The following is a 21,600-nucleotide window of genomic DNA, read 5'->3' as shown; positions in this document are numbered from 1 at the left end:
GCTCCTTGTGCTGGGGACAATAAAAGGCAACTCTAAAATGTGCCGTTTTGTCACACAACACAATGCCACAGATGTCTCAAATTGAGTGAGTGTGCAATTGCCATGCTGACTGCAGAAATGTTCACCAGAGCTGTTGGCAGAGAATTGAATGTTCATTTCTCTACGATAAGCCGCCTCCAACATCATTTCAGATGTCAAACCGGCATCACAACCCACAGACACCGTGTAACCAAGCCTGCCCAGGACCTCCACATCTGGCTTCTTCACCTGCGGGATTGTCAGAGAGTGGACAGCTGATGAGTATTTGTCTGTAATAAAGCCCATTTGTGGGGAAAAAACTAATTTAGATTGGCTGGGCCTGGCTCCTAGGTGGGTGGGCCTATGCCCCCCCAGGCCCACCTATGTCTGCGCCCCTGTCCAGTCACACGTCCAAACTATATAAACTCGGCAAAAAAAGAAACGTCCCCTCACTGTCAACTGCATTTATTTTTAGCAAACTTAATATGTATAAATATTTGTATGAACATAACAAGATTCAACAACTGAGATATAAACTGAACAAGTTCCACAGACATGTGACTAACAGAAATAGAATAATGTGACCCTGAACAAATGGGGGGGGGGGGGGGTCAAATTCAAAAGTAACAGTCAGTATCTGGTGTGCCCACCAGCTGCATTAAGTACTACAGTGCATCTCCTCCTCATGGACTGTACCAGATTTGCCAGTTCTTGCTGTGAGATGTTACCCCACTCTTCCACCAAGGCACCTGCAAGTTCCCGGACACTTCTGGGGGGAATGGCCCTAGCCCTCCGATCCAAAAGGTCTCAGACGTGTTCAACGGGAATGAGATCCGGGCTCTTCGTTGGCCATGACAAAACACTGACATTCCTATCTTGCAAGAAATCATGCACAGAACGAGCAGCATGGCTGGTGGCATTGTCATGCTGGAGGGTCATGTCAGGATGAGCCTGCAGAAAAGGTACCACATGAGGGAGTAGGATGTCTTCCCTGTAACACACAGCGTTGAGATTGCCTGCAATGACAACAAGCTCAGTCCGATGATGCTGTGACACACCGCCCAAGACCATGACAGACCCTCCACCTCCAAATCGATCCCGCTAAAGAGTACAGGCCTCGGTGTAACGCTCATTCCTTCGACGATAAACGTGACTCGTCAGTGAAGAGCACTTTTTGCCAGACCTGTTTGGTCCAGCGATGGTGGGTTTGTGCCCATAGTCAATGTTGTTGCCGGTGTTGTCTGGTGAGGACCTGCCTTACAACAGGCCTACAAGCCCTCAGTCCAGCCTCTCTCAACCTATTGGGGACAGTCTAAGCACTGATGGAGGGATTGTGCATTCCTGGTGTAAACATGGGCAGTTGTTGTTGCCATCCTGTACCTGTCCCACGGGTGTGATTTTCAAATGTAGAAAGGCCTCTTTAGTGTCCTAAGTTTTCATAACTGTGACCTTAATTGCCTACCGTCTGTAAGCTGTTAGTGTCTTAACGACCGTTCCACAGGTGCATGTTCATTAATTGTTTATGGTTCATTGAACAAGCATGGGAAACAGTGTTTAAACCCTTTACAATGAAGATCTGTGAAGTTATTAGGATGTTTACAAATTATCTTTGAAAGACAGGGTCCTGAAAAAGGGACGTTTATTTATTTATTTTGAGTTTATGAACTGTAACTCAGGCAAATCTTTGAAATTGTTGCATTTATATTTTTGTTCAGTGTCGAAACACTTTAAAAAAAAGTATATTTCGTGTAGGCCTACTGCGTGAGTTTTGATTCACTTTCCAATCGGCATCTAATTTAGAATAGACTAGCTAGAGGTTGACCTTGCACTTTCTATAACAGCCTTAATCTTCCGTGACATTTATCCTTGAAAGGTACTGTATGTCTTAACTTATAAATCCAGGCACAAATAATGTTTGCAATGTTTTTATTGATATGGCAACCACAAGAATAATTCTGGAAGAGGGTTAGAAAAGTAGGCAACCGACAAACACAAATGGAAAGCAGAACACTGTCATGTAGGTAAAATAATGATATGGCTTGAATCCTTCAGAATACGAACAAATTGTAACCAAAGTATTAAGCCACAATTTTTCACACTAGTTTCATGAAGAGGAATGGATTTGGAAAGAAAGAAAATGCAACAAAACAACCCTGCTGGTTTATCAAAATGCAGTGAAACAAAAAAAAAGAAACACAAAACATTTAAATATCAAGGCCAGTGTATGAAAAATATTTACAAATCTTCTCATTAATTGAACTAAATAGCAACAACAATTGCATAATTTGGTCTCAAAGTAGACAGTCAAGTTTAGGCTGTCAAGCCACCGCTTGGAGAATTATAGCCACTACCTTGTTACAAACAACGAGCCAGCATGTGATTCCAACACCACCTGAAACACAGGCACAAGAGCAGGTGAATGAATAATCATTATATTACCGTTTAGATCCAGACCCAGAGACCAGATCAATGTCATCGAACCTCATTTAAAATTGTAAACAATCAAGATTCTCAATCACAGATCAAGCCAAACAATTTAAATCATAAAAATGTGACAAATCCACAGGCAGGGATTTAGAAGTGATCCATAGGTATTACTGTTCTTAGAGAAACATACTTTTGGGTTTAAATAGAGCTGAGGAAACATCTGCTCAAAAATTACTCTTTAAAGATGAGGGAACTGGTATTCATTCTGCTCTCTTTGAGCTTTAAAACAAAACAGACATTGAGTTGAATGGATTGAGTTGAATGGATTGAATAGTACACTAATACAATCCTCATTTACCTCCATTACAGTTCATTTATATAAACAGTAGAGCTATCTGCATACCTAAAGGAAGCTACAGGTACAAAGTAGAGTAGGCTATACACTGTACAGTAAGTTCTGTTATCCTGAAATATCCCTGTGTGTCTGAAATAGCACTCTATTCCCTTTCTAATGCACTACTTTGAAGAGTGTCCTTTGGTTAAAAGTAGTGCACAATATAGGGAATAGGGTGGCATTTGAGCCGCAACCCCTACTGGTGTTAGAGCCCCTCTCAGGGCAGGCGCTGTAATCTGTTTTACCTGCTACTCCAGATGGGAAGGCCACCATTCGCTCTAGAGGAGAAATCCACTTACTGGGCAAGACCGTCACTGGGTCAGCATAGTATTTCCAAATCAGAGAGATCATCAGCACAGCCTTGGAGAGACGGAAGGCGGGGGGGGGGGGTCAGTCATCATCCCCAGTCCCAAATCTCGATTAAATATTTGCATAGTTTCCTATTGCAGGATTGTGAAATAATCCGAGCTACTATAAAAATATACCAATAAATGTAAAAAATAATAATAACAATAAATCTGCTCTACTTCACTTACCTGCAGAATATAATACACTATGTTGACGACCCATTTGATTTTGGTCTGCTGACCAGTTCTGGATTTAACTGAGGGAAGAAAGGAAAATGCAAACTTCAGACAACAAACTGACGACTGGGTGTGGTTTCCCCACAGAGACAATTTGTCACAATGGGACTGTAAAGGTGTACGCAGGCTTCCCATCCGAAACAGTTTGGAACAGTTTGTGCATATATTATGATGGCATTATGTGACGTTTTGGTCTTCGGCAAGGGTTTCTTCGGCTGTTCGTGCACACAAAAGCATTTCTTGAGGTAAAGCGAAGTCGGTGAAACCGATTTGTCTCTCGATGAATGACCACAAACACTTCATTGAAGAATCCCTACTGTTGACCAATCACCGACGAAGGGGCATAGACTTCGGCTACAAACTTTGGCTTGCCACTAGAAACATTTGTGTGCACGAACAGCTGAGAAAACCCTTGACGAAGACCAAAACAAACAAAAAACTATAGTCATAATATACAGTGCCTTGCGAAAGTATTCGGCCCCCTTGAACTTTGCGACCTTTTGCCACATTTCAGGCTTCAAACATAAAGATATAAAACTGTATTTTTTTGTGAAGAATCAACAACAAGTGGGACACAATCATGAAGTGGAATGACATTTATTGGATATTTCAAACTTTTTTAACAAATCAAAAACTGAAAAATTGGGCGTGCAAAATTATTCAGCCCCTTTACTTTCAGTGCAGCAAACTCTCTCCAGAAGTTCCGTGAGGATCTCTGAATGATCCAATGTTGACCTAAATGACTAATGATGATAAATACAATCCACCTGTGTGTAATCAAGTCTCCGTATAAATGCACCTGCACTGTGATAGTCTCAGAGGTCCGTTAAAAGTGCAGAGAGCATCATGAAGAACAAGGAACACACCAGGCAGGTCCGAGATACTGTTGTGAAGAAGTTTAAAGCCGGATTTGGATACAAAAAGATTTTCCAAGCTTTAAACATCCCAAGGAGCACTGTACAAGCGATAATATTGAAATGGAAGGAGTATCAGACCACTGCAAATCTACCAAGACCTGGCCGTCCCTCTAAACTTTCAGCTCATACAAGGAGAAGACTGATCAGAGATGCAGCCAAGAGGCCCATGATCACGCTGGATGAACTGCAGAGATCTACAGCTGAGGTGGGAGACTCTGTCCATAGGAAAACAATCAGTCGTATATTGCACAAATCTGGCCTTTATGGAAGAGTGGCAAGAAGAAAGCCATTTCTTAAAGATATCCATAAAAAGTGTTGTTTAAAGTTTGCCACAAGCCACCTGGGAGACACACCAAACATGTGGAAGAAGTTGCTCTGGTCAGATGAAACCAAAATTGAACTTTTTGGCAACAATGCAAAACGTTATGTTTGGCGTAAAAGCAACACAGCTGAACACACCATCCCCACTGTCAAACGTGGTGGCAGCATCATGGTTTGGGCCTGCTTTTCTTCAGCAGGGACAGGGAAGATGGTTAAAATTGATGGGAAAATGGATGGAGCCAAATACATGACCATTCTGGAAGAAAACCTGATGGAGTCTGCAAATGACCTGAGACTGGGACGGAGATTTGTCTTCCAACAAGACAATGATCCAAAACATAAAGCAAAATCTACAATGGAATGGTTCAAAAATAAACATATCCAGGTGTTAGAATGGCCAAGTCAAAGTCCAGACCTGAATCCAATTGAGAATCTGTGGAAAGAACTGAAAACTGCTGTTCACAAATGCTCTCCATCCAACCTCACTGAGCTCGAGCTGTTTTGCAAGGAGGAATGGGAAAAAATGTCAGTCTCTCGATGTGCAAAACTGATAGAGACATACCCCAAGCGACTTACAGCTGTAATCGCAGCAAAAGTTGGCGCTACAAAGTATTAACTTAAGGGGGCTGAATAATTTTGCACGCCCAATTTCAGTTTTTGATTTGTTAAAAAAGTTTGTAATATTCAATAAATGTCGTTCCACTTCATGATTGTGTCCCACTTGTTGTTGATTCTTCACAAAAAAATACAGTTTTATATCTTTATGTTTGAAGCCTGAAATGTGGCAAAAGGTCGCAAAGTTCAAGGGGGCCGAATACTTTCGCAAGGCACTGTATATACACAAACTGTTCCAAACTGTCTTTAAGGCTAGCAGGTGAGACTGTACAACAGCTGGTTAGGAGTTGAGCGAGACAGTGACAGAGAGGTCAGCAGAAGTGTTGCCCCTCCCCAAAGAAGCTTTGGTCAAGCCACTGGAAGTGTCTGACGTCAAGGTCACCTTTATCTTCATTCATCCTCCACCAGCTCTACCCTGAGGATTATGGGAGATTTATAATTCAAAACCCTCCATGGATTCATACCGATAGCTGCATTCACTTAATCACTTTAGCCAACTACCCTAAAGATATGAACATTTCTACTAAGCATTATTTCCCTGTGCCAGGTGGTGTGGTAGAGTTACTGTGACTCCAGTGAGAACAGGAATATGCAGCCAATACAGCACATTCTACCCTTAAACTAAATGTCAACGGAGTGTAGTACGAACTACTTAAAATGGCCTCTACGAGTATATACAGTGCCTTCAAAAAGTATTTAAACCCCTAGGCTTTTTTCCCACATTGATGTGTTACAGCCTAAATTTAGAATGGATTACATTTAGATGTTTGTAGATCAGTGACATAACAATACTCCATTATGTCAAAGAGGAATGATGTTTTTAGAAATGTTTACAAATTAATTAAAAAATGAAACGCTGAAATGTCTTGAGTTAATAATAATAAGTATTCAACCCCTTTGTTATGGCATGCCTAAATAACTTCGGGAGGAACAAGTCACATAATAAGTTGCATGTACTAACTGTGTGCAATAAAGGTGTTTAACATGAATGACTACCGCATCTCTATTAATTACACTTTGAATGGTGTATCAATACACCCAGTCATTACAAAGATGCAGGCATCCTTCCTAACTCAGTTGACAAAGAGGAAGGAAACTGCACAGGGATTTCACCATGAGGCCAATGGTGATTTTAAACCAGTTAGAGTTGAATGGCTGTGACAGGAGAAAACTGAGGATGGATCAACAACATAGTAGTTAGTACACAATAATAACCTAAATGACAGTGTGAAAAGAATTCCAATATTCCAAAACATGCATCCTGTTTGCAATAAGGCACGACAGGGCTCCCGAGTGGCACAGCGGTCTAAGGCACACCATACTCGTTGCAAGAAGCGTCACTGCAGTCCTGCTTCGAATCCAGGCTGCATTACATCCTGCCGTGATTGGGAGTCCCATAGTGCGGCGCGCAATTGGCCCAGCATTGTCCAGGTTTGGCCAGGGTAGACTGTCATTGTAAATAAGAATTTGTTCTTAACTGACTTGCCTATTTAAATAAAAAGGTTACACATACTGCTAAAAAATGTGTGAAATAAATGTACTTTTTGTCCTGAATACAAAGCATAACTTTTCATGGCGCTTTTAGGGGCAAATCCAACAAAACGCATCACTGAATACCACTCTTCATATTTTCAAGCATGGTGGTGGCTGCATCATTTTATGTGCTTGTCATTGGCAAAGACCAGGGAGTTTTTTAGGATAAAAAGAAAAGGAACAGAGCTAAGCACAGACAAAGTCCTGAAACAAAACCTGGTTCAGTTGGCTTTTCAACAGGCACTGAGAGACAAATCCACCTTTCAGCAGGACAATAACCTAAAACGATAAGCCAAATATACACTGGAGTTACTTAGTAAGACAACATCGAATGTTCCTGGCTTAGTTACAGTTTTGACTTTAAAAGCGTCATGAAAATCTATGGCAAAACATGAAAATGACTGTCTAGCAATGATCAACAACCAACTTGACAGAGCTTGAATTTTACAAAGAACAATGAGCAAATACTGTACAATCCAGGTTTGCAAAGCTCTTAGACTTACCAAAAACGGCTTAGCTGTAATTGATGCCAAAAGGTGATTCTAACATGTATTGACTCAGAGTTGAATACTTATCTAATGAAAATATATTAGTATTTTATTTTTCCATTATTTATTTTTGTGACTTGTGGAAGTGGTGTGCTGCTGAATGGTATTTTGTGTAGATCGTTGACAATAAATAACAATTAAATCCATTTTAATCCTACTTTGTAACAACAAAATGTTGAAAAAGTCAAAGGGTGTGAATACTTTCTGAAGGCACTTTATCAGTTCCTTTTGGACTGAATAATGGTTGGTTGCCACTGTGGTTTGTGGAAGTTGTGTGCTGCTGAATAGCACGTTCTTGAAATGGAGCCCCTTTCCTTTCTGTCTCTGTTACTGTCAGGGGCTCCAGAGATTATAGCGGGAAAATGAAAAAAGTGAGTGAGGCGAGAGAAGGCTGATGGCAACAGGCTGCAGCTGTGCAGATGCCCCCCCCAAATGAGCACTCAGCTATTACCCTTCCTCTTAACGTACACGGGAGTGTACAATACATTAAGAACACCTGGTCTTTCCATGACATAGCTTTAACCTGGATTCACATGGTCAGTCTATGATCCCTTATTGATGTCACTTGTTAAATCCACTTCACATCAGTATAGATGAAGGGGAGGAGGCAGGGTAAAGAAGGATTTTTAAGCCTTGAGACACGGATTATGTATGTCAAATCAAATTTTATTGATCACATACACATATTTAGCAGATATTGCGGGTGTAGCGAATTTCTTGTTATCCTAGCTCCAACAGTGCAGTAATATCTAACAACTCACAACAATACACACAAATCTAAAAGTAAAAGAATGCAGTTAGGAAATATATAAATATTAGGACGAGCAATGTTAGAGTGGCATTGACTAAAATACATTACAAACTGGGTGCTTCGAGCCCTGAATGCTGATTGGCTGACAACTGTGGTATATCAGACGGTATACCATGGGTATGACAAAAAATAATATTTTTACTGCTCCAATTACATTGGTAACCCATTTATAATTGGAATACGGCACCTCCAGGGTTTGTGGTGCATGGCCAATATACCACGGCTAAAGGCTGTGTCCAGGCACTCCTCGATGCATCGTGCATAAGAACAGCCCTTAGCAGTGGTGTACTGGCCATATACCACACCCCCTCGTGCCTTACTGTTTTATTGGAATACAGTATATACATATGAAATTAGTAAAAGAGTATTTAAAAATGATTAAAAAGTGATTAGTGTTCCATTATTAAAGTGACCAGTGATTCCATTTATAGGGAAGCAGCCTCTAAGGTGTAGGGTTGAGTGACCGTGATAGTAGCCAGCTAGTGATGGCTATTTAACATTCAGATGGCCTTGAGATAGATGCTGTTTTTAGTCTCTCGGTCCCAGCTTTGATATATACTTGTTCTGGCCTCGCCTTCTAGATGAAAGCTGGTTGAACAGGCAGTGGCTCGGGTGGTTTATGTCCTTGATTATCTTTTTGGCATTCCTGTGACATTAGTTGCTGTAGGTCTCCTGGAGGGCAGGCAGTGTGACCCCGGTGATGCGTTGGGCAGACCGCACCACCCTCTAGAGAGCCCTGCGGTTGTGGGCGGTGTAGTTGCCGTACCAGGCGGTGATACAGCCCGACAGGATGCTCTCAATTGTGCATCTGTAAAGTTTGTGAGGGTCTTAGGGGCCAAGCCAAATTACTTCAGCCTCCTGGGGGTTGAAGAGGCGCTTTTGTGTCCTCTTCACCACACTGTCTGTGTGGGTGGACCATTTCAGAAGCTTTTTGCCATCTCTACTGCGGTCCCGTCGATGTGGATAGGAGCGTGCTCCCTCTGCTGTCTCCTGAAGTCTACGATCAGCTCCTTCATTTTGTTGATGTTGAGGGCCCTCACCTCCTCCCTGTAAGCTGTCTAGTCATTGTTAGTAACCAGGCCTACTACTGTTCTGTCGTCTACAAACTGGATGATTGAGTTGGAGGCATGCGTGGCCACGCAGTCATGGGTGAACAGGGAGTCCATGAGGGGGCTGAGCACGCACCCTTATGGGGCTCCTGTGTTGAGGATCAGCTTAGTGGAGGTGTTGTTTCCTACCTTCACCACCTGGGGGTGGCCAGTCAGGAAGTCCAGGACCCAGTTGCACAGGGCGGGGTTCAGACCCAGGGCCCCGAGCTTAATGATTAGCTTGGAGGGTACTATGGTGTTGAATGCTTGTAGTCAATGAACAGCATTCTTACATGGGTATTACTCTTGTCCAGATGGGATTGAGCAGTGTGCAATGCAATGGCGATTGCATCGTCTGTGGATCTATTGGGGCGGTATGCAAATTGAAGTGGGTCTAGGGTGTCAGGTAAGGTGGAGGTGATAGGCTAGTTAAGGATCCTATCAAAACACTTCATGATGGCAGAAGTGAGTGCTACAGGGCGAGTCATTTAGTTCAGTTAATTTGCTTTCTTGGAACAATGGTGGACATCTTGAAGGAAGTGGGGAAAACAGACTGGGATAGGGAGAGATTGAATATGTCCGTAAACACTCCAGCCAGCTGGTCTGCGCATTCTCTGAGGATGTGGCTAGGGATGCCGTCGAGCCGGGAGCCTTGCGAAGGATGACATGCTTAAATGTCTTACTCACGTCGGCCACGGAGAATGAGAGCCCACAGTCCTTGGGAGCGGGTCGCATCAGTGACACTGTGTTATCATCAAAGCGAGAAAAGGTGTTTAGCTTGTCCGGGAGCAAGACGGTGTTCAGCTTGTCCGGGAGCAAGACGGTGTTCCCTATGTAATCTGTGATTGTCTGTAGACCCTGCCACATACCCCTCGTGTCTGAGCCGTTGACTTGTGACTCCACTTTGTCTCTGTCCTGACGTTTTGCCTGTTTGATTGCCTTACGGAGGGAATAACTGCACTGTTTGTATTCAACCATATTCCCAGTCACCTTTCTGTGTAAATGCAGTGGGTTTTAATAGTCACAGTGGGAACAACATCCCCTATAAACTTCCTGATGAACTCAGTCCGTGTATACGGCAATGTTATTCTCAGAGGCAACCCGGAACATATCACAGTCCGCGTGATCAAAACAATCTTGAAGCATGGATTCCGATTGGTCAGACCACCATTGAATAGACCTTAGCATTGTTACAGATTGTCACGGACCAGGATGCCTTGCTCCCAGGCAGACTAAATAACTTTTTTGCCCGCTTTGAGGACAATACAGTGCCACTGACACGGCCCGCAACCAAAACATGCGGACTCTCCTTCACTGCAGCCGAGGTGAGTAAAACATTTAAACGTGTTAACCCTCGCAGGGCTGTAGGCCCAGGCGGCATCCCCAGCCGCGCCCTCAGAGCATGCGCAGACCAGTTGGCTGGTGTGTTTACGGACATGTTCAATCAATCCCTATCCCAGTCTGCTGTTCCCACATGCTTCAAGAGGGCCACCATTGTTCCTGTTCCCAAGAAAGCTAAGGTAACGGAGCTAAACGACGACCCCGTAGCACTCACTTCCGTCATCATGAAGTGCTTTGAGAGACTAGTCAAGGACCATATCACCTCCACCCTACCTGACACCCTAGACCCACTCCAATTTGCTTACCGCCCAAATAGGTCCACAGACGATGCAATCTCAACCACACTGCACACTGCCCTAACCCATCTGGACAAGAGGAATACCTATGTGAGAATGCTGTTGATCGACTACAGCTCAGCATTTAACACCATAGTACCCTCCAAACTCGTCATCAAGCTCGAGACCCTGGGTCTCGACCCCGCCCTGTGCAACTGGGTACTGGACTTCCTGACTTCCCAGGTGGTGAGGGTAGGTAACAACATCTCCACCCCGCTGATCCTCAAGACTGGGGCCCCACAAGGGTACGTTCTGAGCCCTCTCCTGTACTCCCTGTTCACCCACGACTGCGTGGCCACGCACACCTCCAACTCAATCATCAAGTTTGCGGACGACACAACAGTAGTAGGCCTGATTACCAACAATGATGAGACGGACTACAGGGAGGAGGTGAGGGCCCTCTGAGTGTGGTGTCAGGAAAATAACCTCACACTCAACGTCAACAAAACTAAGGAGATGATTGTGGACTTCAGGAAACAGCAGAGGGAACACCCCCCTATCCACATCGATGGAACAGTAGTGGAGAGGGTAGTAAGTTTTAAGTTCCTCGGCGTACACATCACAGACAAACTGAAATGGTCCACCCACACAGACAGCATCGTGAAGAAGGCGCAGCAGCGCCTCTTCAACCTCAGGAGGCTGAAGAAATTCGGCTTGTCACCAAAAGCACTCACAAACTTCTACAGATGCACAATCGAGAGTATCCTGTCGGGCTGTATCACCGCCTGGTACAGCAACTGCTCCGCCCACAACCATAAGGCTCTCCAGAGGGTAGTGAGGTCTGCACAACGCATCACCGGGGGCAAACTACCTGCCCTCCAGGACACCTACACCACCCGATGTCACAGGAAGGCCATAAAGATCATCAAGGACAACAACCACCCGTGCCACTGCCTGTTCACCCCGCTATCATCCAGAAGGCGAGGTCAGTACAGGTGCATCAAAGCTGGGACCGAGAGACTGAAAAACAGCTTCTATCTCAAGGCCATCAGACTGTTAACCAGCCACCACTAACATTGAGTGGCTGCTGCCAACACACTGACTCAACTCCAGCCACTTTAATAATGGGAATTGATGTAAAATATCACTAGCCACTTTAAACAATGCTACTTAATTAAATGTTTACATACCCTACATTATTCATCTCATATGTCTATGTATATACTGTACTCTATATCATCTACTGCATCTTTATGTAATACATGTATCACTAGCCACTTTAAACTATGCCACTTTGTTTACATACTCATCTCATATGTATATACTGTACTCGATACCATCTACTGCATCTTGCCTATGCCGTTCTGTACCATCACTCATTCATATATCTTTATGTATATATTCTTTATCCCTTTACACTTGTGTGTATAAGGTAGTAGTTTTGGAATTGTTAGATAGATTACTCGTTGGTTATTACTGCATTGTCAGAACTAGAAGCACAAGCATTTCGCTACACTCGCATTAACATCTGCTAACCATGTGTATGTGACAAATAAAATTTGATTTGATTTACAGCACGGGTACTTCCTGTTTGAGTTTCTGCCTATAGGAAGGGAGGAGCAGAATGGAGTCGTGATCTGATTTGCCGAAGGGAGGGCAAGGGGAGTGCCTTGTAGCCATTCTGGAAGGGAGAGCAACAATGGTTGAGAGTTTTTGAAGCGCGATTACTACAGGCAATGTGTTGATAGAACTTCAGTAGTGTTTTTCTCAAATTTGCTTTGTTTAAATCCCCAGCTACAATAAATACGGCCTCAGGGTATGTGGTTTCCAGTTTTCACGAAGTCCAGTGTAGTTCCTTGAGGGCCGTCGTGGAATCGGCTTGAGGGGGAATATACACGGCTGTGACTATTACCGAAGATAATTATCTTGGGAGGTAATACAGACAGCATTTGATTTTGAGGTATTCTAGGCCGGGTGAATACAAGGACTTGAGTTCCTGAACTTTATCACAATCACACCATGAGTAGTTAATCATGAAACACACCACCGCCTTTCTTCTTCCTGGAGAGTTCTTTATTCCTGTATGTGCGATGTACTGAGAACCCAGCTGGCTTTATGGACGGGGACAGGATATTCAGAGAGAGTATGTTACAGTCCCTGTTGCCTCTCTGGAAGGAGATCCTCGTCCTGAGCTCGTCTACTTTATTGTCCAGGGAGTGAACATTACCGAGTAATATACTCGGAAGCGGTGGATGGTGTACACGCCTCCTGAGTTGGACTAGAAGTCCACTCCGAATACCTCTTCTCCGCCAGCGGTGTCTTGGAGCAGCCTCTGGAATAAGTTAAATTACCCTGGGGGGTATGATCAAAGGATGCAATTCGAGAAAGTCATATTTCTGGTCGCAATGCTGGTGAGTTACCGCCGCTTTGATATCCAAAAGTTATTTCTGGCTGTAAGTAATAACACAAAAAAAACATTCTGGGCTTATAATGTAAGAAATATCACACAAAACAAATTAAATACTGGAAAGTTGCTGAGATGCTAGCAGAGCTTCCATATCTGTTGGCGCCATTCAGAGGGGGCTAGACTAAATGAACGGGGTATTGTAGTAGGTGCCAGGCGCACCGGTTTGTGTCAGGAACCGCAACTTGACACAACTGTGGGAAGCATTGGAGTCATCATCCCTATGGAATGCTTGACAGCTTGTAGAGTCCATGTCACGACAAATTGAGGCTGTTCTGAGGGCAACTCAATATTAGGAAGGTGTTGTTCATGTTTTGTTCACTCAGTGTACATGTGCCTAGTCCCCAATAGAGACATGGACCAAATTGGTTATTAAAGAGTTTTCCCATCTACTAAATCAGCTGAGAGGGAAGAGAAACAATTGGTGATACCTCCGCCATGTCTCATTATTTTAATAGTGTTGAATTTTGTGAAAATCTAAAAGTTTGGGGAACAATGCATACTTGTCTGTGTTGACTTTAGATAATAAACTATATTGGTTGTGTTGAATAAGGTGTTGTGTGAGGCCTTTTGGTGTGACATTTCTAGAACATGTACATAAACGATCATAGCGTTGATGGGTAGAGACAGAGATATAATGCCGTCCGCTTATTACCATAAGTCTTCAACTTGTCCGTCATCTTGTTGATCTTGCGCTCGAGCCGTGCGTACCTGGCGAACTCGTCCATCATGTTGATGGAAGAAAGCTCCTTCTTCATGGCCTGAATAGCTGCCCTCATCTCTATCTCATCTTCCACATTCTTCTGGAAAACTTTGGACAGCTTCAATAGAAGAAAATACAGCCAAAAATATAAATCTAATGGTTTCTAAGCATGTTATTCACGAGTTGAATTTTGATTCACTTAACTACTGGGCAGTGACTGGCTGGGGTAGCCTGCTTAAAAGTGAACTATGCAGTAAGGTATCATCACAGATAATTATGTTATCAAACTGCAGGGTGTTAGCACAAAATAAACGCAGGAATTAGCACTAATCAATGGCCGATTAAGAGGGATTCATGTGTTTTCTCCAGTTATTGATTTGATGGCAACATACTTGTGTATTGACAGTATTCTATTTGCTATTAGTGTTTGCATGATATATCGAAACATATGTAGTTTTTTTTTTCTAGACCATGACAAACGGTTCATACTAGAATTGTTGTTACTTTCGGTACTTCTGTAAAAAGCCTGCACTGGGAGTCTGGGCTGCATTCTGTTAGCTCCCCAATCATGTTGCACCGAAGTTAACACACTTGAATATTGTGACACAGCATGTAGAAATGTTTAAACTGTTCATTACTGTTCGCAAAACAATGTCCATACAGGCTAGAACACTTTACAATGCAAGAAGATACCAGTAGCTTCCAGCTTTGAAGGCTAACTTTCCTTGCTAGCTGACAGCTAAAGCTAACATCAATTCACTTCCCTAGTACTTTGTGATATTATGCAAACCATAACACAAAATATGCTGATTTCAAAGCTGATTGCCTCCAAAAAATGTATTCATTCACTTATTTGGTCTTGGTCTCGGTCTCAAATCTCTCCCAAAGATTATCTATAGCCTCTGTTGCTCTGATGGGCTGCTCCCCTCTTTCCTTTGAATGACGTCATTAATGATTAAAGCAACAGAGCACATTTTTATCAAAGAAGCTACTTCTAAGTAAATGTTGTTGATCAGTACAACAAATAAGTCCCAAATGTAAGGGAAACATATTGTATGTAACATACAATATGTATGCCCCATGAAATCAGCCAAAACAAGCTCAGTAACTTAATGTATGCACACACTCTTACTGAATATGCATTAACTTGTATTGTGGATAGGCCCTAAACGACATCTTAATTCACCCAGTTTATCAAGAGATGTACAATTCAAATACCATTATGTTGTTATGTATTTATATTGGTAAAAACAAAGTCAAACGTATTGTATAATGTATTAATGAATGCATGCATACACGGCTGTCTCAGAAAAACTTTGAAGTAAAACAATTCTAACATAATGATTTCAAGCATTTCACTACACCCGCAATAACATCTGCTAAATATGTGTACGTGACCAATAGAAGTTGATTTGATATTGAGCTTAATATATCTCCAATAATTGAACAGAGTAGTAGTTGAATTTATCTGTCTGGATCAAGCGCCATTCGATTACTTTAGCTCATATGCATTCGTGTTTTGTTGTTAAGATATCGAGTGTCAAGTATATATTAAACTTGGAAGTCAAAATGCTGATATCATGACAACATTATCTGCTACTGTGGCCTACTATGTGGCCAACACGGGATTTGGTGTTTAAGGATCTGACAACATTTTACATTAGTTTAAATGTTGCTTATGGAAGAAAAAAACACTAATTTGAATCAATATCACTTTGCCATAGCACTAAACACATGAGATATGCACAGCTAGACTCCATTATACACGTGATGTTATTTTCCAGATTTCAAACTCAAATGTACTACATACCCAAATCTAGCATTTACCCTTGAATCACGGAAATGTCTTCGACTAAAAACACCTATGGTGCTAAAAAGAGCAAGGGAGGATCAAGTCAAATAAATTCATAGGGAAGATTACATCGTTTTGGTGAGAGATGAACAGTCACAACCAGCCATTAACTGCCGGCGGGTCTTTGTCAATCCCGCCCAGTAGAACGAACGTCATGTCATGTCTCTGTGCTAAAATGTTACAGATAAACATGCCGGCGCAATTTAAAAGTGTGAACACACATTTACCGGTACAACTGGGCTACAATTTCTACACAATGTTACCACATGAATGGCATACTCACATAGGAGGAAATTGAAGGTAACAACATTTTGACGAGGTTGCACAAGACCACAGACCCTAAGACCAGCAACCAGACGTACACAGTCGCCATTTTCCTTTGATTATTTACAATATCCGTCGCTAGGGAAGCACACCCCCTTGTCTTTCTACCCCGTGTAGATAAAAAAAACTGATAATTTTGTAATTTTGCCTAGTAACGTTGGCCTGTTTTATTTATTTCCCCCAAAAATCCTACGTGTATGAAAATACTGCATTGTTACTTTGTATTCTGATAATATGGGGTATTGTGTGTAGGGAATCTCTCCATATGTGGAGCTTAACGTTTTAACCAATATGTTGCCATAAAGGGTATGAGCAAAACAGTATAAGGAGTGGGTGTCGTGGTTTCCCCACCCCTCGTCGAAAGGCAAATAAATATAGATCTGATTGGCATGTAAAGATGTCCACACAGGTAACTCGCTATGATTTGAAAATGTGTTGACGACTCCTAAAGCCAATCAATGGCCAGGGGCGGAGAGTGGTTTGTCCGTCAGGTTAGCGCTGTAATGAATTGAATAGGGGGGGTGGAATCCAATCCGGTTTGAGCTAGTTTTGTTCCAATGGAACATTAACGTCTCGCTACGCTGTAATAGAACGTACTGTTTGAATCTTATACCGAACAGTATTTTTCTTGCTCCGTTTTGGAACATTGCCCTCTTTTTTTCTTTTAACAAATACGCAAAACAGCCATGCCTAAAAGGAGCAAAGTAAGTATAATATGTTTGTATTGATTTTGTGTCATTTGAGAGATAAAACACAATTGCATGAAATGCATTTATTTTTGCACGTACAATTGTTGAAATGTAGCCACAAATGCAAGTTGTTTTGGTCCTCTTCGCTGCAACATTGTTACACTGCTGTTGTGTGCAGTCAGGAGTTTTAAAATGTATCACTCTGTTTTGATTTACGAAGTGGCGGGTTTTCTTCGTCTTATCTTGTCACGCTGTGATTTTACTCTTCGGAAATTAAGACTGGTTAAATACTTGGTGCTTTATATTTACCTTATCCAGTCTTGTAACTTGGGGGGTTTGTCACTTTTTTTTCCCCCATGGTGGTTGTTTAAAAATGACATTTACTTAAAGCCAGACAAAGAGAAGTAGGGAGTTAGCCATGTCGTGAGATGGCCATTCTGCAGAAATAAAGTTAGTGACATCAATCTTTTTTTAAGCAAATATGACTGCACTTATTGTATAACATTGCATTTTAATTTAATTCCGTGTATCCTTTTGACGTATCCTTTAGTGCAATATCATTAAAATAACTTAATTTGTTGGGATATGTTCAACGCTCGGTGGGCGGTATGGTATGCACATGCAGAAGACTGCTTCTAGGGTTCTTCAAAAAGGGCACAAAGTCGTATGTCATGGCTGCCCTTGTGAGGAAGACAAACATTTACGTTTTTCTTGCTTTGCAATATCAAAATGTATAGTTACAACGTAATCTGCTTTAGTTGACGCATGCCACGCTACATCGTGTAGAATGTTTGCTTGTGTGATTTTATTTTATTTTCGTGTGCCCTTCATTTTGTTGTTTGCTCGAGACAATTCTGAGTTATGCAATGGCGATTCGTCGACATCACAGCGCCGCTCTTGTTGCTGGGGATTTTAGTAGATTCTGTAACCATTGAGTCGCTGAGGATCTCGGAGAGTTCGAAATTCGAATGAATGGCGGGAACGCAGAGTAGACGGGCTGGTCTGCGAAGAGGACAGTAATATTGCTTGGCAAATGTCCATTTATCACGAATGAATGCGTTGGGGGGAGGAGTCTGATTCCCCTCTGTAGCGAGCACAAGCAGCATGGAGAAAATGTCAACTGCAAACTCCTTGCGTCCGGTCTCCTTTCTCAAAACCCATTGGAGGAAAAGGTCAGGGCTTTTTCCATCCAATGTTTGAGAAGGTGACCATGGGCACGCAATTGAGTTTTTCCCAGGGTACTAATTATTGGCAAGTTAATTGGTTCATTACTTAAATGACTGAAGCAAGTTGACATGTACTGTATTTGTATTAAATAGTTTATGGATGTGTTTATGGATGTGGAAGTGGAACAAACAAGCAGATATGGCAGTGACCATAACACTGTTGCCTCCTTAGGCCCACTTTTGATTACACAATTTCAATTCACAGGGCTTTATTGGCATAGAAGTATATGTTAACATTGCCAATGCAAGTGAGGTAGATATTATACAATTTCTCTAATACTAAAGGCATTTAAACTGCCCCTCCCCCAGTAAAACCCACCTAACGAGGTTGCCCTGCTGAGTTGTCACTAACATTCCTCTCTCCTTTTATCACAGGCAAACGCTGATGCTGAGGCAGCAGAGGTGAGTAACATATTACTCAAATATACTTTTATTTGTATTTTATCAAGGCACTGGTTCTTAAGTTCTTACCAAGTATGTAAATGTTGAGTACAATTCCGTTGCTTTGCCACCAGGGGCCAGCATCAACCATGTTGTCAATCTGTTCCCGTTTTTATTAAACAATTGGTATTTTCTTTTGAAATATTTTGCAGCCCAAGAGGAGATCTGAGAGATTGGTAAATGTAAGTATATTACACACCTTTGTAGACACATTTCATTTGCACCCAAAAACAGACAATTGCAGCTAAGAATCACATGCTAAAATGCCTTTAATTGCAGAAACCAGCCCCTCCAAAGGCAGAGCCCAAGCCAAAGGTGAGGAAGTGCTGACATTAACCACGTTGAATGTACATTTAATAGTAAATTAAGTGCAGTTAAGGACTTAAGGTATTGTGTGCGTGTACATATATACACATACATACATACACACACAGAAGGAGAAGGCAGTACCCAAGCCCAAGAAGGCTAAGGAGGTGAAGAAGGCTGCACCTGAGGAGAAGGAGGCGCCTGCAGAGAATGGCGAAGCCAAAGCTGAGGAAGAGGTAAGGGGCTGATGGGATATGTAGGTATTTCTTCTGACATATAAATGAAAAAACAATCCAATTGTTTTTTTGTTTTTTTTAAATCTTTATTTAACTAGGCAAGTCGGTTAATAACAAATTCTTATTTTCAATGACAGCCTAGGAACAGTGGGTTTAACTGCCTGTTCAGGGGCAGAACGACAGATTTGTACCTTGTCAGCTCGGGGATTTAAACTTGCAACCTTTCGGTTACTAGTCCAACGCTCTAACCATTAGGCTACCCTGCCTCCCCATGATATGGTGCTCTTTTTCTCTTTAAAAAAAAAAATTGTTTTGATTTTTCAGGAACCAGCCACAGAAGAACCTGAACAGAAAGAAGATGCGGCAGAATAACATCTCTCAAACCACATCTTTTATCACTGCTCCCTATTCCTCTTTCTTGTACAATTCAGGGGAATATTTTTATTGACTATTTTCTAAATGCAAGTTTTTTAGTAGTTTGATTGTAGAAACACATTTTTTTATGGAACAAATACATTTGGAGACGGATTTCATCACATCCCACATTTTTACATCTCCAGAACAATTACGGTTATTGTAAATGTCAAATGTTTTTATTTTTGCTGTGGGGAAGGGGTGGGAATGGGCCAGGTTGCTGCATCAAGAACATGCAAGCATGTTGTTTACAGGATCCGGTCAAAACAGAGAGCTTGCCTGAGAGACTAACATTCCATAGGCTATATGAGGGACGGTATTTGTAACCTGTATTGTGTGGTGGGGATGAATTCCTCAAGGGGCAACACAGTTTTATTGTTTATAATGAGAAATGTTTTAGAATGTTGTAAGCTGTGTTCCGTATGTTAACTATTGTACTCATGCCATTTTTTTTCTTAACCATTCTGCTTAATAAACCTATTCCCTAGCACTGGAGTTCCTCCCTATCAGGCCTGTGCATTGCGTGTAATTGGTTTTGTCTCTGTTCTGTGATAGCATTGCAATAAATGTGTACAGCTGCTGTTTAAAAGGGTTTTCAAACTTTCTATATGCAGTGTTTAATGGTACATTGTAAATGGAATTCTTTGTTCTTAGCCAAGCTAATGACATAAGTGTGAAACATACTGTTGACTATGGTTCCTTTTGATGCTGAGAAACTGTACATCCACTTGAGCTGTCAAATACACAAACCAGCAATATTCATGTGGGTTTTAGGTATCAAGTACAAGTGTACAGTTCTTGTATTCTTTGTTTATAGATGTATCTGTGTCATGATTGGTATAAACAAACCAATAAAAATGTGGTTGTAATCGTTTGATCTTTTCTCTTTGTGTGTCAAATACAGCGACGTGTGAATCCATACAATCATGTCAATACTACACAGTATTTTAGATATGATAGTTCTGGTTGTCCACAAATGCATATTGCATTAGCTAAAGAAAAACATGCCAGTTTTGAGACTGACATGGCAAGAACCAGTATCTGTCCTCGATGTGAACAATATAAATACATTTTAAAGCGCATCTGCCCGTAAAAATAATTTATCGCTGTGGGGCTAGTGAGGGACCATCAGTAAATTCTCAATAGCTTCACATTCCAATGACAAGAAACTGACTATACATTTAATGAGAACTAAAGAATGTGCAATATGAAAATATTGTCCTATTTACATTTGTAATTTATTGACAGCTCACAACTAGCCCCAGAGAGGCTATCGGGGCGGCAGGTAGCCTAGTGGTTTGAGCATAGGACTAGTAACCGAAATGTTGCAAGATCAAATCCCCGAGTTGATAAGGTAAAAAAATATCAAATTAAAAATCTGTTCTGCACCTGAATAAGGCAGTTAACCAACTGTTCCTAGCCTGTCATTGAAAATGTGAATTTGTTCTTAACTGACTTGATCTGGTTAGACTGTTTCAAGTTATCTAGAAGGGTGAGTGTCTGTGTACTGTTTTGGCAGAGTGAATGTAGCTACAAAATTTACATGAGAGAAATGTGAATACTATGGGGCTGTTGACCTTAGGATGTTTAGATGAGCCAAATTATAACTGAGCAATATATTTCTACCAATCAAAGTTTAGAAGATTAACAAAATGGTAATAATAAAAGCTAAATCAAACCCAGTTCAGAATTATAGCCTTTTTGAATGAACTTTGGAGATGGCGGTCCTGTGGAAGTCCTTCATCCAAAGGTTGTTGAATGCATTCACTGAAACAACCCGAAAAACAAAAACAGGATACTGAATTTTTTTATTTTGGCATCTTAAAAAGGTAGAAATTGAGTTATGCCTAATACGGCAATTCATATTTAACTAATCCTTAGATTACATTCAGTGTAATCCTAATTTCAATTTAGCTTATACAGTGCCTTCGGAAAGTATTCAGACCCCTTCACTTTTTCAGCATTGTTAGGTTACAGCCTTATTCTAATATTGATTAAATAGATGTTTGTCCTTTAATCTACACACAATACCCCCTAATGACAAAGCAAACAGATTTGTAGGAATTTTTGAAA

The 21,600-nt window shown here is 41.6% G+C and overlaps 2 protein-coding genes across 3 annotated transcripts; one reads left to right on the top strand and one right to left on the bottom strand.

The window, feature by feature from the left end:
- Positions 1–1,927: 1,927 nt before the first annotated feature.
- Positions 1,928–16,525, bottom strand: LOC110537431 (guided entry of tail-anchored proteins factor 1). 2 transcript variants are annotated; one of them, XM_021623470.2, is made up of 5 exons: positions 16,175–16,525; positions 13,992–14,157; positions 3,376–3,443; positions 3,139–3,199; positions 1,928–2,410 (listed from the first exon to the last, which is right to left on the bottom strand). In XM_021623470.2, exons 1-5 carry the CDS (start codon positions 16,262–16,264, stop codon positions 2,337–2,339), a joined length of 459 nt encoding a protein of 152 aa, XP_021479145.1. In that variant the 5' UTR covers positions 16,265–16,525; the 3' UTR covers positions 1,928–2,336. The 2 variants fall into 2 exon arrangements, with proteins under 2 accessions (XP_021479145.1, XP_021479143.1); XM_021623468.2 differs by having other exon boundaries at positions 3,085–3,199; positions 16,175–16,510.
- A 162-nt stretch (positions 16,526–16,687) lies between these two features.
- Positions 16,688–20,401, top strand: LOC110537432 (non-histone chromosomal protein HMG-14). The gene is made up of 6 exons (XM_021623471.2): positions 16,688–16,919; positions 18,506–18,532; positions 18,724–18,753; positions 18,851–18,886; positions 19,006–19,113; positions 19,438–20,401. The coding sequence occupies exons 1-6, from the start codon at positions 16,902–16,904 to the stop codon at positions 19,483–19,485; spliced, it is 267 nt and encodes an 88-aa protein (XP_021479146.1). The 5' UTR covers positions 16,688–16,901; the 3' UTR covers positions 19,486–20,401.
- Positions 20,402–21,600: the final 1,199 nt, after the last annotated feature.

The sequence above is a fragment of the Oncorhynchus mykiss genome, chromosome 12 (assembly GCF_013265735.2).
Source record: "Oncorhynchus mykiss isolate Arlee chromosome 12, USDA_OmykA_1.1, whole genome shotgun sequence".
Lineage (NCBI taxonomy): Eukaryota > Metazoa > Chordata > Actinopteri > Salmoniformes > Salmonidae > Oncorhynchus > Oncorhynchus mykiss.
The sequence above is the reverse complement of the archived record's forward strand: the minus strand, read 5'-3'. Positions and strand labels throughout refer to the sequence as shown.